The sequence below is a fragment of the Bos indicus x Bos taurus genome, chromosome 9, assembly GCF_003369695.1.
Source record: "Bos indicus x Bos taurus breed Angus x Brahman F1 hybrid chromosome 9, Bos_hybrid_MaternalHap_v2.0, whole genome shotgun sequence".
NCBI lineage: Eukaryota > Metazoa > Chordata > Mammalia > Artiodactyla > Bovidae > Bos > Bos indicus x Bos taurus.
Window position 1 is genome coordinate 38,870,554 of NC_040084.1, and position 22,807 is coordinate 38,893,360.

Genomic DNA, 22,807 nt, shown 5'->3' on the forward strand with positions numbered 1-22,807 from the left:
CTCCAGTCCACCTCAGTCCGTGGGTTCTCTCCTCTCCCCTCTCAGGAGGAGTGTGTGTCCCTGGCTCCCAGGATAGAAATGTCACTGGCAGAACCGTACAGATGGACTTTGTAGACCCTTCTGGGAAGAAGGAGAAAAGCCCCCACTGCTTTTTGATTACGCCATAGCACTGACCCTTGGCGTGAACCTGGCAGGAAGATGCCAGTACCTGCCCTCTCTGCAGGCCCTGCTCCAGGTGGCTGGAGAGAGCAGAGGCACGAGGAAACGCCATGCAGAAGCCACTCACTACACGTGTCTTGGGTTTCTTGGGACTTGGGGGGTTGTTTTAGGGGGAGAGAGGGTTGACTGCTCTGCACAGCTTATAGGAGGATCTCAGTTCCTGGACTAGGGATTGAACCTGACACCCCCGCCCCCCGAAGTGAGAGCCTGGAATCCTAACCACTAGGCCACCAGGGAACACCTTCACTGCACGTTTCTAAATGATTAAAATATGCTCCACAAAAGCAAGTATGTGTACGTGCTAAATGGCTTTAGTCGGGTCCAACTTTTTGCGACCCCATGGACTGTAACCTACCAGGCTCCCCTGTCCATGGGATTCTCCAGGCAAGAATACTGGAGTGGGTTTGCTGTGCACTGCTCCAGGGGATCTTCCTGACCCAAGGATCAAACCCCTGTCTCTTACGTCTCCTGCGTTGGCAGGCAGGTTCTGTACCACTAGCACCTCCTGAAAGTGAAAGTGTTAGTCATTCAGTCCTGTCCGACTTTTTGCAACCCTCTGGACTGTACTGTCCATGGAATCTCCAAGAGTGGATTGCCATTTCCTTCTCCAGGGGATCTTCCCAACCCAGGGATTGAATCTGGGTCTCCTGCATTGTAGGCAGATTCTTTACCATCTGAGCCACTGGGGAAGCCCAAAAGCAAGTATAGTGTAAAGAAATTGGAGATTCTTAAGCCCTGGAGTTTTTCTGGATTATCAGAGTCATGCTCTCCAAAGAAACCACGGGTTTAGGTGATTCAGGCTTAAATTCATTAATTTAGACAGATACTGATGTAAAGGACACTTGTGTCGTTTCACCTCCATGCTTTAATGGTTATAGCACAGGGGCGATCTGCTTTCTGAAACGTTAAGGACATATTTTTCTGTTACTGTTGAGTGAAGAAAGAACATAGCTCCCCATCATGCCCTGCCTAAGAGAGGAGCTTTTAAAAATTAAAAAATAATAATAAACACAGTGATAGAAACGATAGCAGAGATTACTGAGGAATTGAGAGCTCTTGCAAATGCTGGGTCTGTAATCATATCTTTGCAGTCAGAGGAGCCGGTGAGGGCAGATTAATTTGTAATCCCTTTGTTCCTTTTTTGTGATTGTTTCTGGTCATCTTCGGAGAATGCAGAGAAGTAAAGAAGATCTCTTTCTGGGTTGGTCGTAAGCCTCAAGACTCCTCTAAGAGAGCCGGGTTGGCACAGAGGCAAAATTTGACAAATTCCCTATCTCTGAAATGCCAGCACTGGGTGGTTAGAGGTGTGGGCGGAAGTCAGTTTTATTGATGCTGCTGCAGCGGCTGCTGCTCCCTGTGTGTGCAAGTGGGCAGCCGCTCTGGGAGTAGCCAACCAGAAGAAAGGGCTGCCCTGGAGGGGCCTGGAACCCAGCACAGGCATTTCTGAATCGCTTCTCAAGGGGGAGAATTTTGTCAGTGCTCTGGATTTTGAAGATGTGAAGGCGCCTCTTTTCTCATTGTCTGAATTTTGAATGAATTTCTTCCTGAGCCCCCCAGGTTTAGCCACCCGATGTGTTGTGGCGGGGGAAGGTTAATGTCTTGCATTTCTGTGAAACCTTTACTTCCAGGAAGACAAAGCGGCTTTTTGTTTCTCAGGGTCACACACAGGCGCCGAGACAAAGGGGTGGGGGCGGGGGCCTGGGAGGAGGAAGGCAGGTGTGCGTTTCTGAGGGAGAGTCTTTTGTCAAGTTTGGTTTAGGCATAAAGAAAGCAGTCTCCTTTTACAACTGAGGCAGGGTTTTCATTCATTCAGCTTAGCATCGGTCAATGTGATTGTGCCTGGCGTGATTGTGCACTACCTGGGGAGCAAGTACTGTGAATAAGACCTTCATACTCTCAGCAAACATTGAGAGAGCAGGCCTGAAGGAGGATGCTGTTTTAGTTCCTGGGGGATGGAACAGTGAGTGGAGAAATAAATTCAGTCCCTGCACTCACAGAGCTTACAGTCAGATGGATGAAATAGAAAGCAGCCCTTTTTTTATTGCTTCTGTATAATTAGAGGAAATCATCTTTGGGGGATTCGATACTTGAACTCACTCACTGTGGGCCCCCAGTCTTAATCCTGATAATGAGGCAAGGACCCCGGATTCAGGTGTCTGCACACAGCAGGTCCAGAGAAGGGCTTTTCACTCCGAATCCTGTGAGGATGGCCAAGGAGTTTGACAAGAGAATTCAGTCCACTTTGTCATGCCTAGTTATACACTCGGAGCAACTGCTGATGTGCTGGGGGCTTTGATAGCTGCCCGGATTCTGTGATGGTGGCCAAGCAAAGGGGCCGTGTCTGGGAAGCTTCATGGAGAAGAAGGTACATAGGCTTTCCCCTTCACATTAAGGAAGAATGATCCCAGACAAGGAGGGATGTGTGGGAAGGCGCCAAGGCCTGGGTGGAGGCCCCTAGGATATGAGCCTGCGGAGAAGGCTGTGAGGTGGGGTTGCCTGGCCAGACCCCGTGAAGAGGGCCTGGTGCAGACACAGGAAGGCCTGGCCCGTCTGTAGCCGGGCCCTGGAGCTGTGTCAGCGGGGAGTGACAGGAGCCCCAGAAAGCTGTTCCCAAACCTACTGCTCGCCATAGATGCTGCTTGTTTTTGTTCTCAGTGTAACTGTAATCATATTTAATTGTGCCTCGAATCTCACAGTACACTCTTCTTGAGGGAGAGGCTTTTACAGAAGGATTCCAATTACAGGATGATTACCTTAACAAAGGAGAACAATTCCTAAGGAACAGACAGTTTCTTTCAGCCTCATCCTGTGACACCGGACAAGGAAGGCCCTTCCTGTCCTCATTCTCACTGTCTCTTGGAGCGGCCAGGTTGGCAGTGTGTGCCAAGGGGCTGCGTCTCCACTGACCAGAGTCCTTGTGGCTGGGGGTGGCACCCAGGACAGACGCCCAGACCTGTCCACCGTGGTTCCCATCCTAACTTCTCAGCAGTTATTTCTCAGTTGGCTAGAGTGTATTTTGAAGTAATTCTTGTTTCAAGAGCAGTAGGCAATGATACATTTTTATTTCATACCTGAGAACGGCCTTCTGTCATCATTACACACAGGAAAGGTACTTTGGCTGGTGATGAGGATGAGGGTCAAGGGAGAGGTGAAAGTGACTTCTAAATGGATGTTATGAAAGCTTTCCAGGCAGTTTTGCCCAGTGTGAAAGAAGGTCCAGAAAAAGAATCAGAGAAGGAACTTGGAATAGTGTTTGGAATGTGTAACTGAATGAAGGGCTCAAAGGAGGAGGCAAAAATAAAACATGGGATTGGTTGGTTGGTTAGCAAGTTTTACAAAATGGATGATTCGAAAGGAAGGAAAGAAGGAGACTCTCAAATTGAGTGAGAGCCTGGAAGCCAAATTAAAAATACTGAAATGTGATTCTGAGATTAACAGGGAGGTAGTGGAGAGGAGTCCCATCACCCTACCAGACAAAGAAGGTTGCTTCCAAGATGTGTAACAAAGATACTCTGAAGAACAGCTCTGTTTTCCAGATTCCCACAGCCTGACCTTAGCACCTCCTCAGCCTAGCTGTACAGCTTGCTTTACTATAAGCCAAGGCTCAGAACCATTCTTTGCATCAAGATTATACCTGATTTTGTGCCGATGAATTGTTACATATGAGAATTGAAAGTACTTAAAACTGTTTTCTAGGATTGATGCATAAAATCTGAGCAATGCATTTTAACCTATTTTTTTTTCACCTCCAAATCCTTCTTTTCTTCTTTGTTTCCACTGCCCCACGGCAGGCTGTCATCCTCTGCTGCAGGAACCCCCTTCATGGAACTTCCTATTTCCTGTCCCCCCCCCACCCCCACCATCTATCATTGTCACCATCAGAGTTATCCTAGAAACAGATCCGCTTATCCTGCCTCTACTAGTTAAAAAGTCCATGGCTTCCCCTTGATAAACTCCAGAAGCCTTCATCTGGTGTAGTCCTTCTTAACTCTTTCCTTCAATCATTCAACATATATTTATTGAGTACCTGCTGTATGCCAGGTACTGTTTAGGTCCCCAGGAGTGTCGCAGTGAACCAATAGACAAAAGCTGTCCTCCCAAACTTTTCACTCCTCAGAGGAGACAGACAATCAGCAAAGACAAATAAGCAAAATACATTCCTCATTGGCTGGTGGTAATGGGTAGGGAGGAGAGTAAAATGGGGAAGGGCAGAGAGGGTGGCAGAGGAGGACATCACCAGGAAGGTGACATCTGAGGAAGAAGGCTCAGGTTAACTGGGCAAGGAGCCCCCCTTCAGAGGGAACCAGAGCACAGAGGCTCTGAAGAAGCAGTGTGGGCGGAGCAGGCGGGCCCAGAGGCCCCAGACAGATCAGCGGGGCCTTCTGAGGCCACGGTTAGGGCATTTGCGCTGAGCGAGATGAGGGCCGACTGAGGGGCTTCGACCAGGTGACATCATCAGACACGATGTCTCTTGTGCTGCTCCTGACCCTCATCACCAAGAGATTTCTCTCAAACATGCAAGTCTGTCTTCTCAGCTCCACTCTCTGCCTCAGAATCCATCCAACCCTAACCCAAAGTCCCCTCCTTTGTGTCGCCTTCTCCGTGTCTCTTCCTGGGTCGCTCCTCTGCTCACTCCCATGCCACTAGGTACCTCTCTGGTGAAGCCCTTGTCTGTGTGTCTCTGTTTCCCAGTAGCTCTGAACCCTGAGAAGGGGGCTCCTTTAGTAGACTCTCAGTAAGTCTTAAGCACATACACGGAAGAATGGGTGGAGGGATAAAGGGCTGGATGGATGGATGGGTGGGCAGAGGGGAAAAAATGATTAGCCCAAGAGGCTTTTAAAATAAGACTTTGCCCATAGCCTGCAAAACCTTTCAACTCTATTTCATCATCTCCAAACATAAATAAGGCGTGTTTTTCCCAGCCGCAGAGTAGCCTCTGTCCTCAAAGTTGTTCTGGGAAATTGACCCCGTGGTCAGTTCAAACACCACGTCCCAGCATCATTCTAGGCAGAATGTCCTGGCTGTTCTGGGCCCTGGCTCTCCACTGAACACCTGCTTTGGGAATTTGGCAGGATCTGGCAAAGCAGGAACATTCTCTTAAGCATATCACATTTATTTATGCATTTGCAGTGCTTTCAACTCTTCTAACAACTGACAGCTGCCTGACTTTCGTGACTGCATCTAGTCATTTGATAATGACTTGAAGAGGGAGATAAATTAGTGAATGTATAGCACTTTCCTTGAAGAATTGCAAGTCTCCACCTTCATCGTCCCTCTGCCCCACTCAGATGCCTTCCAACAGAGCCTGAGCTGTAGACCTAAATTCCTTTGTGTTCAGCAGCCCATCATCGTCACCCTTATCCCCACTGGGCCCAGCCTGATACTGGGGGCAGGTTTCTCCTGGGGGAGGAAGAGGTCGGGACTCTCCATCCAGGAAAAAGGGAATTGGGATGAAACTTCAAATCTCAGCCTAGGGTGCTTAGTCTTCTGCCTTCCGTGCTCCCATCCACGGTCCTCAGGCTTTTCTGTTTTGGCTCCTGTTGTTCCCGCCAGAGGAGTCCTGCCTGGAACGCCCAGGAGTCTTGTTACCTCCCCCGACAAGGTTTCTCTTGGCCCACGTGGCTGGTGGAGGAGAGAGCAGACAGGGAGGGGCTCTCTGCTCCCCAGTCCTACCCCCTGCTGCTCCTGTGTACCCCTGTGGATTTCTGTGGCCTGCCCTCACCCTCACCCTCTCTGTCACTTTTTCACTGTTACTGGGACAAAGGAGCTGTTCATGATACTGGATTATCAACTTTAACTTTTGTGTGTTATGGCACCTGAGTAGCTGTCATTTCTGTGTTTATTAATAGAGTGGGCTTCATAAAAACAGGTGTCCTAAGCTTATCTGGTTAAGATGCAGAAAGAGAAACAAGAGTCATCGTTGTGCCGCCTCAAGATCACTCCTTTATTTTCAGCTCTCCTCTTTGAGCAACATCTATCTGCCCGGAGTCTGTACTTTGATCTCATAACCAAAACCGAACTTGATGTGTCCCAGTTGTAGCCCAGTAAGATAACTAGAGCACATGGGCATCTGATAGCACGCGCTCGTGCTGAGCAAGCACCATTAATGGCACCCTCCTTCCTTCCGCCCTCCCTGCACTCCCAGCACCGCTCAGCAGACAAGTAAACAGAAGGGCTTTTTACAGGGTTTGTGTAGAGAAGCCAGGGGGAGCCTCTGACAAAAAGCCTGATGCACAATAGCTTCTAATTTCCTTTCAACAGAAAGCTCGGTTTGCAGAAGTAAGCTGCGTGTCTGAGAACCTGAGCATCATTCCCATTGTCAAAGGGCCTAATTATTCACATGGCACAAAAATCTTGCAACCCCTAGTCCAATCCAGATACAAACCTGGATGGTAAACAGCAAGAATCCCCACTTGTATAGCCACAGCCCCTGGAAGATCCGTATTAGGAAACTGAAATGGTGAGCTGTCAAGCCCAATACCCTCCGTTCATAGAAGACACTTCAGTGAGCTGAAAGCACAGTGAATATGGAGATATTCCACTGACAAAGAGAAACTGAGGCAGGGGAAGTCAATCACCTGCTGAGACACAGAGTTGAAAGAGTAAAGTGGCTCCGCAATGAAAATGGTTTTCTTAACTGTGAAAGTCGCTCAGTCATGCAGTCCATGGAATCCTCCAGGCCAGAATACTGGAGTGGGTAGACTGTTACTTCTTCCCTGGAGATCAAAAAAAAAAAGCAAGGAGACACCACTGAGTTAATATCTAGCTTAAGGAAGAGGCACAGGAAAGTGTAAAATAAAAGGAGGGAGGAGAAAAAGGAGCGAAGGGATGGAAAATACGCACACGTGAAAGCAGAGACTGTTGGCAGCCATACATAGTAAGGGTTGGAAAGTGAGAGCTGGAAACTTGACCTTAATTCAGGAACCTAGAGGAAGCCAGCAGCATGATTTGGAAGGATAATACGGTCATAATGGCAGGAAGTGAATTCAGTCCACTTGGCCAGAGAATCTCAGCTGCAGGGTTTGGGGCAGACCCACTGGAAATGAGGCTACCAGTGACCATGTTTGAGAGCCTGAGATGCAGGGTGACAGGAGGCCCCCATGGAAGGTGCAGGAAGAGGTATCTGAAAGTAAACCCCGGCACAGCAGACTACACAGGTGTTCTGTGAACTGAGTCCCACTGGGCTATGTGCCCTGTGAGAGTGACCTGTGGAAATGGTCCATTTTCCTGACTGACCACAAGGAGAGCAGAAAGGTAAGGAACCACTGAGGTGGGGGCAGAGGAGGACAGGCTGGAGTGAAAACAGCCAGTGTGTCTGCTTGCTGGTCACCAAGCCCTGTGCCCCTTCTCTGACGTGGAGGTTGGGATCCAGGCAACATGCCTTCAGGAGCTTTGTTACCATGACATGGTTGGATGCCACAGGCTGACATAGAGCACCCTCCTGTTGAAAAACACTCTCTATTGTAGCTTCCACTAAGAACTGTTGTTGACAAAGTTACAAAACATACAACCATGTTTTAAAGTTTCTGCCTCTTCAGTTTCTCCCCTAAGAAGGAAAATAATAAGCAGAACATTCCCAGGCAGCCTCCTCCCCAACCCCCACCCGCTTCCTCAATTGGAACTAAGATACAAAGATTCTTCCCTTTGCCCACATCCCTCAGGACTCCGCTGGCCTCCCTAAACTCAATGTTGTGTGTGTTCCCTTCCCAGTCCCTGGCCCTCACCTTCCCTGGTGGCTCAGATGGTAAAGAATCTGCCTGTAATCCAGGATACCTGGGTTTGATCCCTGTATCAGGAAGATCCCCTGGAGAAGAGAATGGCTACCCACTCCAGTGTTCTTGCCTGGAGAATTCCATGGACAGAGGAGCCTGGTGGGCTACAGACCATGGGGTCGCAAAGAGTCAGACATGACTAAAGCAACTAACACTTTCACTTTTCTTTTTTTTTTTTTCCACTTTTCTTTTCACTTTCAAAAAGAGCTCATGAAATAGTAGTATGAAGAGGAAAATCCATTTTTACTAAAAAGCAATTCTTACACGTGATTTTTCAAAGTTCTTATAGCCAAGAATACTCTTTTTTGAAAAAAATATGAACACAGCCCACTTACTTAGGCTATTGTTTGTGAAGTGAAAAGTGACCCAAGCCTTGCTGAGCAAGCATCTCTTGGTTGTGCAGTTCCCACTGCCAGGAACCATCATGAAGGAGCTGGGTCCACTTCTGGCCTATGGATGCTCGGAAAAGATCCAGTCCCATTCAGACTGTCATTGTCAGCCAAGTGCATTGTCTTATATCCCACTTTTCTGGCAAAACTGATGTTGGTATGTTTCTTGTTAGCCTGGTGCGTCGAATTGGTTTTGTGTGCTCTTCATGCTGGGAGAACCTGGGGAGTGGCATGAGAGCGGGGAGAGGAGAAACAAGAAGAGGATGTGGGCAGAAAGGAGGTGGAGGGCATAGGGAGGAGCTGCCGGCGAGGCCAGCTGGTGATACCATGAGGGCCAAGGCCCAGCTCCATCCCTGGTCCTAGCTGCCCTGGGGAGCAGGCTGCCTCCCTAAAATGCTACATGTTGAGGGTCGAGCTGTGTCCCTGACTCAGGCAGAGCACTGGAAAAACAGGCTTGACTCAAATGGCCAATTAAACTTTCCATTGGTGAAGACTGGATCAAGACTTAAAAAAAAAAAAATACATGAAATCTTTCCATTTGAGTAGTTTGTTTTTTAATGACAAGAATCCTGTAATGACATAAGGGCTGCAGAGCAATAGGAGAATGATTAGCTAAGCTCTGTGGTGTGGTTTTGGATGATCCCAGTGCCAGAATGAAGCATTAGGAGGAGGCATTTGGGTTTGGCGGGGGGTGTAACCACCTCCAACAGGGCATGTCGGACCTTCTGAGGCTCAGACCGCCCACCTGTCTCTCCTCCAGTTCTCACGGACTCCTGGCAGGGTCAGGGTCAAGGGGGACTTCTGCAGCTTCAGGCATGTGTCTTCTGAGATGTTAAGAAACCAAGGACTGCACTGAAATACAAAGCACACACTTTGGAGGAAGCCAGTCCTGGTACGGGCTCATGCTCTCTTCCTAACCTTTCTGGGCTCCTGGAATGTGGTGGTTGCTGTCCACTCGTGCCAGAGCTTCACAGCCAAAACCCTTGGGACTGGACAGCCTTCACAGTCAGATTTGGTTTTCTTTTTCAAAGTCCATATAGTGCTTAGACCATAATTTGTATAACACCTTAGGAGGGTCTTGGGCTGCACTCTGTGTTCGGATACATCCTTAATTCTTCTAATATGTATAAATGAAGAAAAACAGTCTAGCGCCTCATACCAGGTCAGGTTTTATGGCCAAATAAGGTGAGTTCAGATCAGTTTGCTGCCAGGGAGGTTCCCAGAACTTGTGCTTTGCAGAGCTTGTTGTATTGGGGGTTGTGGATGAGGAAATGCTGGCCCTTGTCCCTTGCCCTGTTTGTCCAGAGCCCTGCGGGACACTCCAGTGGCAACCTCAGCATCTCCCCTTGCTTCCAACCGCCCCCCCGCCCCACCCTGACTTATCAAAATGAGTTTTCAGTGGTTGGAAGAGGACGTAAGGTAATTAACTACAGAGCTGACCAGTCATCCAACTGAAGAGAGCCCCTGTGAAGTCAGGCATGGTGTGGAAGAAGGGAACCCAGATTCAACTATTGAGCCTTTCTCACTAAAATAAGGGTCACCACCAAAATATGAGCAGAGTTATGTTAGAAAATTAAATTGAAGGCCTACTTCAACACAGCAGGAATAATACACAGATTTTATCACCTCAGTGAATTACAGTGGCAGAGAATAAGAAAGCATCCTGAAAGGGTTTGGATAAGCATGTGACTGACAGGGCTGTGGTTGACAGTCACGGGAGCTGGAATCAGCCCAGCTCCAAAAACAACAACAAAGAGAACTGGCAACAGATCGCAGAATCTGAGCGATTCTGGGGGACAGGGGGACAGGGTCGTGACCTGGCCCTGCTGCTCTGGCTGGGTGGTTCTGCTCAGCGGGTTGCCGTCTCCTCCAGAAGTCGCAAAATGTACACACTGTGTCCTGCTGATCGGAGCCCTGAGAGCCAGGGGAAGAATTCCAGGTTTCTGAATGGCTGAAACTCGGGTTTTTGCTTTTATAAATTAACTGGGTCAGAGGTTGGAGAGGATTCCAGATTATAGGCTCAGGGCCAAGGAGTAGCCAAAACATACAAGGGCTTGGCAGGCGATGGCAGAACACGATACGGCAGAAAAGGGAAGCAAACCAGAGAAGAGAGCCTGGCAGTGATTGAGAAAGGGGTCAGGGCATTCAGCTCCCCCGTCCACCCCTCATGTGGTATTTCCTGTTCTGTTGAGAAGGCCAGCGTGCAGGAAGGCTGCACTCTCCAGAGGGCTGGCAGTCTCCCAGAACGTCTCCTGTTAGCTCCAGGCATCCCGAAGTCTCTGTATCAGGCAGCTCCCCCAGAGGGTCACAGAGGTCTCAGTGATTGATGGCCTGTCTGAGGTCATCAGTAAACAGTGCCCTGTCTCCCTGTCAGAGTCATCTTAACCCAGGGCACCTGGGGGTCACTGGGCTGGACAGAGCCCAGAGTGATGGCGTGATGTCGGATCTCGAATGGCCAAACACTGAGAGTTTGTCCAGGCGCGAGGACAGCCAATTTATGAAGTACATCAACAGAGCTTATAGGTCCTGTGAACAAAGGACAGTTTAGTTTTCATTCCCTGGATTTGTTTTTATCTGCTTCATTCATACTTTTGTCAGCATAATTGATGTATAATTTACATACAATAGAATTCTACAGTTTTAAGAATTCAGTGAGTTTTGACAAACATAAACAGTCACACCTCCATACTCAGGGTATAGAACATGGATTGGCAGCCTACAGCTCCTAGGCCAGATCTGGCTCCCACTCTGTCTTTGTTTTCTGCATTTTCAGAGTTGTAGAAAAATAAATAAAATGAAGGATATGCGGCAGAGATAGTATGCAACCTAAAATCTTTACTGCCTGGCCTTTACAGGGAGGGTTTGCTGATACAGAACGTTTCCCTCACCCTTGTGTTCCCTGCGGCCTCTTTGCAGGATTGCCCTCCCCGTCACCCCTGGCAACCACTGATCTGCTTTCTATCACTATAGTTTTTGCCTTTTCTAGAATTTCATATAAATGAAATCATGCAGTACGTCGCCTTTTGTGTCTGGCTTCTTTCACTTCTAATGCTTTTGAGATTCACCCTCCAGGGCTTCACGTGTGTCAGTAGGGGAGTCCTTTTTTATTTCTGAGTGGTGAGATAGCCCATTGAAGACAGGGTTCGCCTCTGGGTGAGGTGGGAGCACTCAACATGTTTTAACCACCTGTAGGCTCCAAGGAGAAGAAAGAGAAGACGCGGGGGCGCCCGCTCTCATGGCCCTTGTCTTTGCAGGCATGAACAACCGGGAGGTGCTGGAGCAGGTGGAGCGCGGTTACAGGATGCCCTGTCCACAGGACTGCCCCATCTCCCTCCACGAGCTCATGATACACTGCTGGAAAAAGGACCCCGAAGAGCGGCCCACTTTCGAGTACCTGCAGGGCTTCCTGGAAGACTACTTCACCGCAACAGAGCCTCAGTATCAACCCGGGGAAAACCTGTAAGACCTGGGTCTGCAGAGAGAGGCCTGGTCCCAGAGGCTTCCCCGCCCCCTCCCCATTAGCTTTCAATTCCATAGCCAGCTGCTCCAAGCAGAGCAGCCAGAACCGTCCAGGATCAGATTGCATGTGACTCTGAAGCTGACGAACTTCCATGGCCCTCATTCATGACACTTGTCCCCAAATCCGAACCTCCTCTGTGAAGCATTCGAGACAGAACCTTGTTATTTCTCAGACTTTGGAAATGCATTGTATCGATGTTATGTAAAAGGCCAAACCTCTGTTCAGTGTAAATAGTTACTCCAGTGCCAACGATCCTAGTGCTTTCCTTTTTTTAAAATGCAAATCCTATGTGATTTTAACTCTGTCTTCACCTGATTCAACTAAAAAAAAAAGTATTATTTTCCAAAAGTGGCCTCTTTGTCTAAAACAATAAAATTTTTTTTCATGTTTTAACAAAAACCAATCAGGACAGGTGTTTGTTTTTTTTCTTTTTTTATAAATATGAATATATATAATCTATATATCCCTGTGCATACACCATGTGGGTGCTAACATGGAGACCGTGGCCAACGTTGGCCACAAAGCTTCAGGACCCAGAATGAGGATTTGACTGGAAAATCAACATAAAAGCACTGGTGTAATTCTGAAAACCAGTGGCCTCGCTTTTTGGCTTTTGCAAAACGTGTTTGTTTGTTTGTTTTTTTTTTTGGATTGTACTTTTTTGGTTCATGACTGTGCCTGTAGATGGCTGTTACTTTGACTCTTTTCATCAGGGCCCAAGCTGAATTCACAATTTCTTTTTCCAGTATTTGCTTCAACTTACTATGATTTGTTCTTGAAACTTAAAAGTGAGCCTCTTTAAAGCAAGCAAGTGGCCAGTACCACCAGGGAAACTAGAGGATGGATACCACACAAACTTCTTGTATAAAAACATGAATGCTGAAATGTTTCCAACTTTTTTAATTTAATAAACCTTGTAACCACATTTAAATGGTCTAAAATCCATAGCATTGTAGTCATGGCAACATGCTAAATTTTCTCATACAACTAAACCTTACGGGAAGGTGAGGGAGGGGTTGTACATTTCCCATTGTAAAATAAGTGTTTGAATGTTCTGTACTGCTAATGAAATGACTTTCTCTATGTCCAGGAGTCCTCCAGTGAAATAACTATGCACTACTTTACATTTCATGAGGATGCACAAAAAAAAAAAAAAAAAAAGTATTACATTTTTAGTTGCTGTTTGTACCAACCTTGAATTACAAATGTTTAACAACAACAAATCAAAAACCCTATTTCTATTTGAGTTTTTAATACTGAGTAGCAACTCTGAAGTCTTAATTCCTTTTTTGTTATTTCTTTGTGAGTTTACATTTTTAAATTGTTTAACTTTCTTAATTTAGTAATTAAAAAGAGAGCATTTTACATTTGAATTTTTTTTTTTTTTGTTCATTTGTTTAAATCATGGAAGGTACTCTAGGAGTGACATGTGTGTTCCACACCCAGTGGTAAGGACTCACCTGGAAATTTAACCATTGTGCAATGACTTCCAAATGACAGAAACATTCAAAACAGCTAGAATGAGGGTTTTTTTCACCCAGAAAGTCTAGACCATTGTCTAGTTAATTCAGAGGATCATTAAAGCAGGAGTAGACATACAGTCACATTTTAATTTATCAGACATTTTCTCTTAACTGGAATTTTCTGTGTCCCCGTTGTAGAAGAATCTTTCTCCTCCTGGAGTCAGTACATGCTTCCCAGTGCCCCTCCACCTCTGTAGTGAAGTTGCTAAGCAGGGAAACAGCTTGGTGTGGCAGATGGGGCAGGGGGTGGATGGGGCCAGCCTGGCTCTGCCCTCCTTCAGCTGCTTTCATTCGACAGTCACCTGAAGTCGCTCCCTTTCAGGTCCTGTCTATAGAAATGAGGGAGTTGGATGAGATTTGCTATAGATTCCTACATCTGAGATCCTGGGATTCTAAGATCACTGAGGTCATGTGGAATTATACAAAGAGGACAGTTTTCTTGGTGATATAGCCTTTATATGTTTAGAAAGTTTCCAGCATTTTTTAAGTGAAGCAGCGATTTTTCTGACTAACCCAAGTTTTTATGGCATTGGTTTGGTATTAATACAATTGCTAAATTGACAAAATTTAATAAAATTTCAAATATCTTTTTACATACAATTATTATCACAGTACTGGGCAGTTTTTTTTAATACTGTTCTAGACGTGTTTAAAGATGTAACTGTGTTTTTCATCTTTACATCCCAATAGGTTGGATAATTTTCAGGTACTCTCTAGGGAGGTTTTGTGTATGTTTCTGACTCAGTCATTCAAAAAAGATCTGAAAAAGTCACAACAGCCTGTTTTAGACAGATTTTTAAAGGAAAACAGTCTCTTCAAAGTATAGCCTTTAATTCATCCATTGAGTTAACTGTGAGTTCTCTTATGTGAAGCAAAACTCGAGACTTTGGCTAACTCGAGGACACACTTAAGAAATGCATCTTGCTGGAACTGTTCTGAAACAGAGTAGGGTTGCAGAATAAAGGTAAAAGTAGCCATGAATATGAAGAAATCAGAGACATTTCAGGTGTTTTCTTCCAAGCAGCTTATGAGTTGTCAAGAGATCTCCCTGATGCAGACTAGTCCAGGTAAATGAGACCTCACTTCCAGGGAGTCCCCACACCTCCCAAAAGGTTTAGAAGTTTGGGGAGAGGAAACTGAACCCACTGACCCAAAAAGTTCTCTTGTATCTTGAAAGGTGCCTTAGTGGCAAGTGATGGTGAAATGTCTGTTTTGTCTTTTATAATCTGGCAGTGAGTAAGGATTTGCTCTGTTCCCTCAGGAAAGCTGGCATCTGGCATTGCTGGGCTGCACAGGGAGGCTTCCTAATAATCTAGCTGATTCTACTTCCTTAAAATCAAATTGTAAACCTGCCGGAGAAGACGACTTGACAAAGCTCAGATGCTGTAAATGAGACAGAGTGATTTCTGTTCAGCCATGCTCATGCCTCGCTCTCTCCTCTGAGTCTGCTTTGTTACACGTGTACTGATGGGCCAGAAGGACCTGAGAGAGGACCGGTAGAGGCCGGGTCTCCCCTGTGGTAGAGCATTAAGGTGTAGACTGAAGCCACGATGCATTTGGCTCTGCCTCGTTCATGGCAAAGAAAGGTGTATGAGGATCGAGGCACTTCCACAAGAAGAGTGAAGGGTGTTCACAATCCCTCCAATACAGCCACACAACTGAAGATTCCCCGACAAGCACAAGAGGGTATTTACCTGCCTTGAGAAAGACGGGAATCCTCCTGTGGCTAAATCTTGGCACCAGAGGATTTTTCTAGTAGCACTGGAGCTGCAAAATCTTACCTGAAATTTCCCTATGGGACTTTGAGAATGTATACCATATTAAATGGCATGGTTCTTTCATGAGTGCTGGAAGAAGGTAAGGTTTTCTGCAGGATTCAGAGGAGGACGGACTGAAGCCCACAGCATGAGGTATGTCATCTGCTGTTTTGTCACAGCTCTGGACAAGAGACCTCACTTGACAAAATAGGAATTTCCTAACAAGTTGCATTGGTATAAAATGGCGTTCGGTCACTTCGGTTCTGAAAGGTATTTTAATAGGTTTAGGTAAGTTTCGTTGGCTTTCTTATCACTATATATTATATGATTGGAATTCAATTCGGTGATTAAAATATTTGCTGGAAAGGAAGGAGAGAATAAGCAGGGAGGGAGGGAGGGAGGAAGTAATTGAGGGGAAGGAAGGGGGAGTGAGGAGAAAGGAGGTTCAAACAAATTCTCACTCTAAAAATTATATTGTAGGGTATGAATTTACTAAGGCAGGTACCAATAGTATGTTTATTTCATTCCTCAAAAATAGATTGCAACTCCAGAGAAGAAAACAATGAAAAATTATCTTTGCGATATCAAATGAAGCTTCACAGTTTATATATATACCTAGATTCTCAGAAATTTTTCACAATAAATTCCTAAAGCATACCTCTTTCTTTCCAAACATGCAAAATATTCAGAATCCCATGGGTGGTGATGGAGATATACCTTATTTTTTAAATTAATTCTGGGGACTAGAAATAAAAATAAGTGGCTTTCCAGTGTGACAGGGATGATTCTATGGAGACTGTGATCAGTAAAAAATGACTGCTCCCCCAGCAGCCAGAATACTATGCTCCTTTCCAGAATACTTCTCTTTAATAATACGTTTAATAATGTGACTCGTCTCTTAATGCATTTTCCCTACCAGATTATGAGCTCCTTGAGAACAGAAACTGCCTAGCTTGTTCATCACTCTACTCCTGCACCAAGGGCAGTGATGGTAGATGCTGGCTGGTAGATGCTGATGGTAGATGTTGGCTGAGTGGGTGGATGGCTAGATGGATGATGCCATCCTGTGGGGTGAAAGGTACATCAATGAATAACATAGTTACCTTAGGGCCTGCTAGGCACCCTGGGATTTGCTGTGAGCTGCCCGAGGCACTAGCATTGCCATCGTGAATGTGTGCTCGTGACTTGAAGACCCAGTCTGTAGCTTGGAGTGAACACCATTAGTGTTTCCTGAATCTTCCCCCGGAACTCATCCACACATCAATGGGAATGAACCTGTACCCCTTGGGACCTGGGGCCTTCAAAATCTCATTCTAACGTTTGTGCATATTATGAAAAAATTGATATTTTCCTAAGATACCCATTTTTTGTCTTCATATAGAATTCTTTCCCCATCCTTCAGATTGTGCATTGTTAACAAGTCTATGGCTTGTAGTATGCCTGGCAAAACTCTGCCATGACCCGGGGAGTCCATATACCCTGCTTGAGAATCACAGGATGAAGATCTTGTCCATAAGATACTACTGCTAACATGGAAATATTGTAGTTGGGAGAGGTAATCTTAACCAAACTAATATAGATTCTCTATATTTGATTCCCATTTTTCACCCAGCAAAGAACAGCCCCCTGACTGAGAATGGGACAGAAGATGGGAGGGTTTGATCATAGGAAGAGGAAAATCATCCAGAACTGCCTAGAAGTGAATGTCTGATCAGGTCAGCCTGCTGGTCCAAGATGGCAGCAAATTGGGGAAGACAAGCTAGAGACATTGGACAAAGAGGAAGAAACCAGAACTGGGGTGAAAGGAGCCCTTTGCTGAGGCTATTCAAGGCCATGGGATGGCCACCAAAGAGATGACTTTGGTTATGTGTAAGGACTTCATTTCTTCTGCAAACATTTTTTGAGTACTTATTATGGGTTAGACCCTGTGCTTAGCACTAGAAAGCTAAGGAGACAATTAATATTCCCAGTCTAGTTGCTCAGTCGTGTCCGACTCTTTGCAACCCCATGAACTGTAGCCTACCAGGCTCTTCCATCCATAGGATTTCCCAGGCAAGAATATTGGAGTGGGTTGCCATTACCTTCTCCAGTGAGATGGAGGTCCATAAAAGATAGTTGCAATAAGCTCTCTGTTAGGAGGAAACAAAAGGGGCACCAAAGGAGTGCCAAATGGCCCAGAATTGGGAATTCAAGGGAGGCTTCCTGGAGGAGTGGGTGCCTAAAAGACAAGCAGAGATGGATTATGTAATGCATAATGGTAGGCTCAGCATTTTTTGCCTTGAGTTGTATTTTCTTCTAATCCCCAATCTCAATCAGGGGCCAGCTCTAAATACAGAATGTGCTTTGAATATAGAAGGTATTCAACAAATGCATCTAAATGAAGAGAAACCAAAACCAAGCAAAAAAAATCTAATTCTCCTTCCTCCCGCTCCCCAAACACAGACATTAAAAGGTATGTAGGTAACATCGTTTATTCTGATTATTGTGCTGCTAACTACCCAGATGGGAGATAATACCGTAAAAGGACAGAATAAGGTTTCCGGCAGGTTTTTGACTCCAGTGTCCTAGTTGGAATGTGGTTTGAACTATATAGAGTATGAGAATAAGAGAATTGCAGGACTTGTACACTTCCCTCCTAAGAATAATTAGTAGGGGGTTTTCTCCCACTGGTGACCCTGTTGTCATTCATTCTTCCCCTCCCATTTAAGAGGCTTTTTTGTTTGAATCATCAGGTAATATGTAAATTCATGAAAGCAGGTATATATTAGCAGATGCAAGGCATTCTGGTTGGTTGTTTTGTTTATTTTTTTCCTTTAGTTAATTATCAAGTGCTTGCTCTGTAATAATCAATGAGCAGCTAATTGGAAGTAAGAGGGAATGAAATGGGTATTATTCAGATAGTGTTTTTAACAGAAGGCATACAAGTAATACTGTGGGGAAATATTACTAAATAGCAAGAGATTTTATCATGTGCGTGTGTGTATGTGTGTGTGTGTTTACAAAAGGATCCATTTAAAGCCACTCAGAAACTAAAGCCAGATATGTGAATCCTTTCATTCTCAGACTCCTCCCAAGGGGTAAGTGCTGGAAGATGACAAGAGAGAAGCGGAGCCCCTAGAGATCGCCCTGGAACCAAACCACCCTAAGTGGAGCCGGGAGGTCTGTCAATTCCCAGAGAGCAACGAGGAAATGGTAAGTAAATGGCGGCAGTTGCCTAGAGAATTAGGGAATGAATAACAATGCTATATGGTAAATTAACCATGTTACATTGTGCACAGCAAAGTGATGGAAAAACCCTGTTAAAAATTGAATAATAATTTGCCCACATCATTTACGTAAAATGCATAATTTTCCTACTTCAGTGGACTTTAGTTTGATTTAAAATATGAACAACTCCAGTCCTGTTCACCAAAGCATAGTTTTTGAGATAATTGGGAAGGGGGAAAGGAATCAGACCATAATCAGCACAATCCTATGTGAACCACTTCACCTCCCGCCTCACCTGTGCGTTTCAGAAAATATTTGTTTATACGTTCCTGAAGGTCTCTAAGTGAAAGTGCAGGCATTCATCACTGTCACCACTATCACCAAACCATGACCTCACCATGTTCGAGAGGGGGGAAGCAATGCTTCATTCTATTCAATATTTTTCTGCTCTAATTCAAATAAGTACTTATTTCTGGATACTAGGGAAAATGGGAACGTAGCAAAGCTGTACTTAAAACAGCAAGCCAGGAACAAAAGCAACATGTGCAGCCAAAGGAGACCTTGGAAGATGCGTAGATAAAACAAAAAGCTGTGCTTGGCTGGGACTCTGTTTTGGAATCAGATGCAAAATGGAGAACGTTGTTCCAGTTGTAAAGATTTTGCAGTCCATAATATCTGGAATAGAAAGGCATCATGTCATCTCCCTTGACATTCAGAAGCTGTGCTATTGCTATGAGTTACGATACTTGTTCCTGAACCAGAGTGGTCAGAGGTGGGGTGGAACTCCTGTGGTGGACCAGAATTTAAGCTCCACTTAAACAGTGCTTTCCCATGACAATCACTGTCCATTTCCTTCCCCCACCTGCCCCCGCTCCCCACCCCCACCAGAACCATAGAAGTTTTATTTAGATATGCACTCATTCTCTTCATCCCCATCTCTCTACAAAGGGCCATTATTTACTTATTATATTCAGCCGTTAAATGTCAACTTTTTAGGACAAATGTATAGCTGACTCTCTCTGCTTCTCATGAAGACTCGTTTTGTTGGCCAAATCCTATTAAAGCCTCGCTGACCCCAAGAAGTTGAATCTGAACCCCGCAAATCTCAATACTTTTTATCTCTTGGGTGCTCATTTTGGTTGAGCAAAGGAGCCTCCCTCAATTCTAAGACTCCTCCCCACTTCCTCCTTTTCTCCTAGTAACTCTTGCCACTGGCCAAAGATTTATTAGAGCCTAGTTTTGTCCCTATGCCTCTTGCCACTAGCTATAAATTGCCTTTTTGCAAATTAGAAAAAGCTACCCTACCTCAAGACACTTTGCTGCCATCTGCCAGAAAACTATTGTAATAAATATGCCAAGAGCTCATGACTAGAATGTGAATGGTGCCCCCTAGAATCGTGCAGTATACAGCTGGCACAACTGTATGTGACAACCCTGTACTTGGAAATCGCCTGAGCTATCCTGGAAGCTGGTTGTATAAATAAGAACACAGTAGGTCAGTCTTGCATTTTTATGACAGTTGGCAATTTCAAAATCTAAATCACTTGGCCGTGATCAAAAATTACTGAGAGGCAATTTCTGGAAGAGACTGAGACCCCCTAGGTAGCAGTACTCATAAGAATAAAGGGTTCTTATTCAGCCCAAGATTTGGCCTACTGGCTGGGTATATACAGCCCAAACCACCTTGGCTTGATTTTCAGGAAGCATCACTGGTAAGTCTCAGTGTTGAGGGTAAAGGAGGAAAGTGAACTTGGCTTATGTTTAAGTCAACCTTTCCCTCTCCCTGGCATTGGCTGCTTCATTCTTGTTGATCGCCCATCTGTTCCCCTCCCTCCTTCACATTCAGTACAACCTGCATGTTCTAGTGATCTTTTGCCATGAAACAAACTACCCCAAAACTTAGTGGCAGAAATAGAAGCAGTCATTTATTTTGCTCACAAGTCTGCAATTTGGACAACATTCGTCAGGGACATCTCTGCTCCACCTGGCATCAACTAGGGCATCCCCGTGTGGCTGGAGGACCTGCCTTCCCAATGGTGTACACACGGCCCCTGAGTTGATGCTGGCTCCTGCCCAGGAGTTTGGCTGGAGCTCTTGCCAAGGGCTTTGGTTCCTCTCCACTTGGGCTCCCAGGTGGCTGTGGGGGCTTGTTCACACCATGGAGCTCATGCTAAACCACCAGTTGAACCACCCCAACTGACTCCTCATGAAGCAGAGACAAGCTGCCCCTACCAAAAGTAAAGTGAAAGTGAAAGTGTTAGTCACTCAGTTGTGTCTGACTCTTAGTGACCCCATGGAGTGTAGCCCGCCAGACTTCCCTGTGCGTGGAATTCTCCTGGCAGAGACACTGAAGAAGATTGCCATTTCCTTTTCCAGGGGATCTTGCCCCCACCAAACCTTGCCCAAATTTCCAATTTCTGAAAAAAATAAATGGCTGGTTTTAAGCCACTGAAGTTTGGAGTGGTTTGTTTTGCAGTGATAGATCACCAAAATGCACAGGTGGAATATGATGTGGATCCATTCCTACATCTTCCTATGATGCCTGTAGGTGCATGGAGTAAAGGAAGCTAAAAAAAAAAAAAAAAAACTACATTTCCCAGACTCTCTTACCATGAGGGTCATGAGTGTCCGTCAGGCCATCCTAGTTAGACATAGCAGCACAGAGTTTGGAAGGCAAAAGTGAGACAGAAGCCAAGTTCCTACAGGTTTTGTGTGTTTTCTGTTGGAAAGCAAGGCCATGGGGCCACCGACGTCCAATCTCCAGCTTCACGGGCGTCAGGAGTCAGTTGAGGTGGCAGTGGGTCCTGCATGTCCCAGCATGCAGGCAGATGTTCCCAGTTGTCTGACCAAATGCTGTGGTATTGCAGCCACCGTGTTCTTGGGGTCAACAGTGCCAGCGGCAGCCCCTGAGTCCCACCTTCCTGAAAGTGAAAGATGTGGCAGTGGTGAGGTCAGCTCTGCCACATTCTGGGGATCATTCCTAGAAATCCGGCATAGAGCCTTCTTTTCCAGCCATTCAGCAAGTTTGTAATTCCACCTTTTTGCTTAAAAACCCTAGTCGGGTTCCTATTTCCTATATTAATCCTTCAACTTATGAATCCTGCACACTGATCCCTTCTCAGCCACCACTGTTCTTCCTTGCTTTCTCTCATGTACTCACTCCTTTGACAAATATTTGTGGCATACCTTCTCCACCTAGACAGCATATTAAAAAGTCAAGACATCACTTTGCCAACTAAGTTCCATATAGTCAAAGCTATGGTTTTTCCAGTAGTCACATACAGATGTGAGAGTTGAACCATAAAGGAGGCTGAGCGCTGAAGAATTGATGCTTTTGTACTGTGGTGCTAGAGAAGATTCTTGAGAGTCCCTTTGACAGCAGGGAGATCAAACCAGTCAATCCTAAAAGATCAAGCCAGTCAGGCCTAAAGGAAATCAACCCTGAATATTCACTGAAAGTTCTGATACTGAAGCTGAAGCTCCAATACTTTGGCCACCTGATGCAAATAGCTGACTCACTGGAAAAGACCCTGAAGCTAGGAAAGACTGAAGGCAATAGAAGGGGAAGACAGAGGATGAGATGGTTGGATGGCATCATCAAGTCAAAGTACATGAGTCTGAGCAAATTCCGGCAGATGGTGAAGGACAGGGAAGCCTGACATGCTGCAGTCCACGGGGTCCCAAAGAGTCAGATACAACTGAGTGACTGAACAACAACAACTCCACTGCCAGGCACTGTGCTAGATCCTGGAGAAGAATCTGTGAACTAAACAAACGTTGGCACCACCCTCATGGAAGGAACCAAGACACAGACCCAGAAACAGCAAACTACAACCCTCAGGCCAAGTCAGCCCCTACCCATCTTTGTGGAGAAGTTTTCTTAGCACACCACCACACCCATTCACTTCTGTCTTGGCTCTGGCCAGTGTTTCGCTACAATGGCAAAGTTGAACAGTTGCAACAGAGACTCTATGACCCACAGAGCTGAAAATATTTACCACCTAGCCTTTCATAGAAAAAGTTAGCCAACTCCTGCATTAAACAAATAAACCTCCAAGTCAGGCTCCTGTTGTACCCACATCCAATCAATCACTCTGTCAGTTCTGCAGGCACACACGCCAAGCTCAACTCTGAGCACTCCATGAGAACCATCTTACTTAATTCTCACAACAGCCTTTGGAACATACTGTTAAAATCGGAAAGCGTGGGGAGAGGCTGGGGTTGGGGTGTCTGAGTAGTTGGTAAAGCTTTAATGGAGATGAAAATCCCAGGAGGAGGAGCTAAGAGTAGGCAGAAGCTGGTGGACTCGGTGTAGACTCGGGTGGGTGAGGCCCCCACGGACACCTGTGAGAGGCTAGTTTTCGGTGTAGTGTGGTGGGGAAGCATGATTTCAAGTCTGGCCTGATTTCAGGGTCAAATC

At 45.7% G+C, this 22,807-nt stretch overlaps 1 protein-coding gene and 1 long non-coding RNA gene across 5 annotated transcripts in view; one reads left to right on the top strand and one right to left on the bottom strand.

Moving 5' to 3' along the window:
• Positions 1-13,265, top strand: part of FYN (FYN proto-oncogene, Src family tyrosine kinase) — a 213,853-nt gene extending 200,588 nt beyond the window's left edge. For all 4 annotated transcript variants that reach the window (XM_027551190.1, XM_027551193.1, XM_027551191.1 and 1 more), the window contains one exon: positions 11,635-13,265. In XM_027551190.1, the coding sequence (XP_027406991.1) occupies positions 11,635-11,843 (209 nt within the window). In that variant the 3' untranslated portion in view covers positions 11,844-13,265. The remainder of the gene's footprint in view (positions 1-11,634) is intronic.
• Positions 13,266-15,680: 2,415 nt separating this feature from the next.
• On the bottom strand, positions 15,681-21,615 carry LOC113898237. The gene is made up of 2 exons (XR_003512584.1): positions 20,998-21,615; positions 15,681-19,062 (listed from the first exon to the last, which is right to left on the bottom strand). It is a non-coding gene; the product is annotated as an uncharacterized LOC113898237 (long non-coding RNA).
• Positions 21,616-22,807: the final 1,192 nt, after the last annotated feature.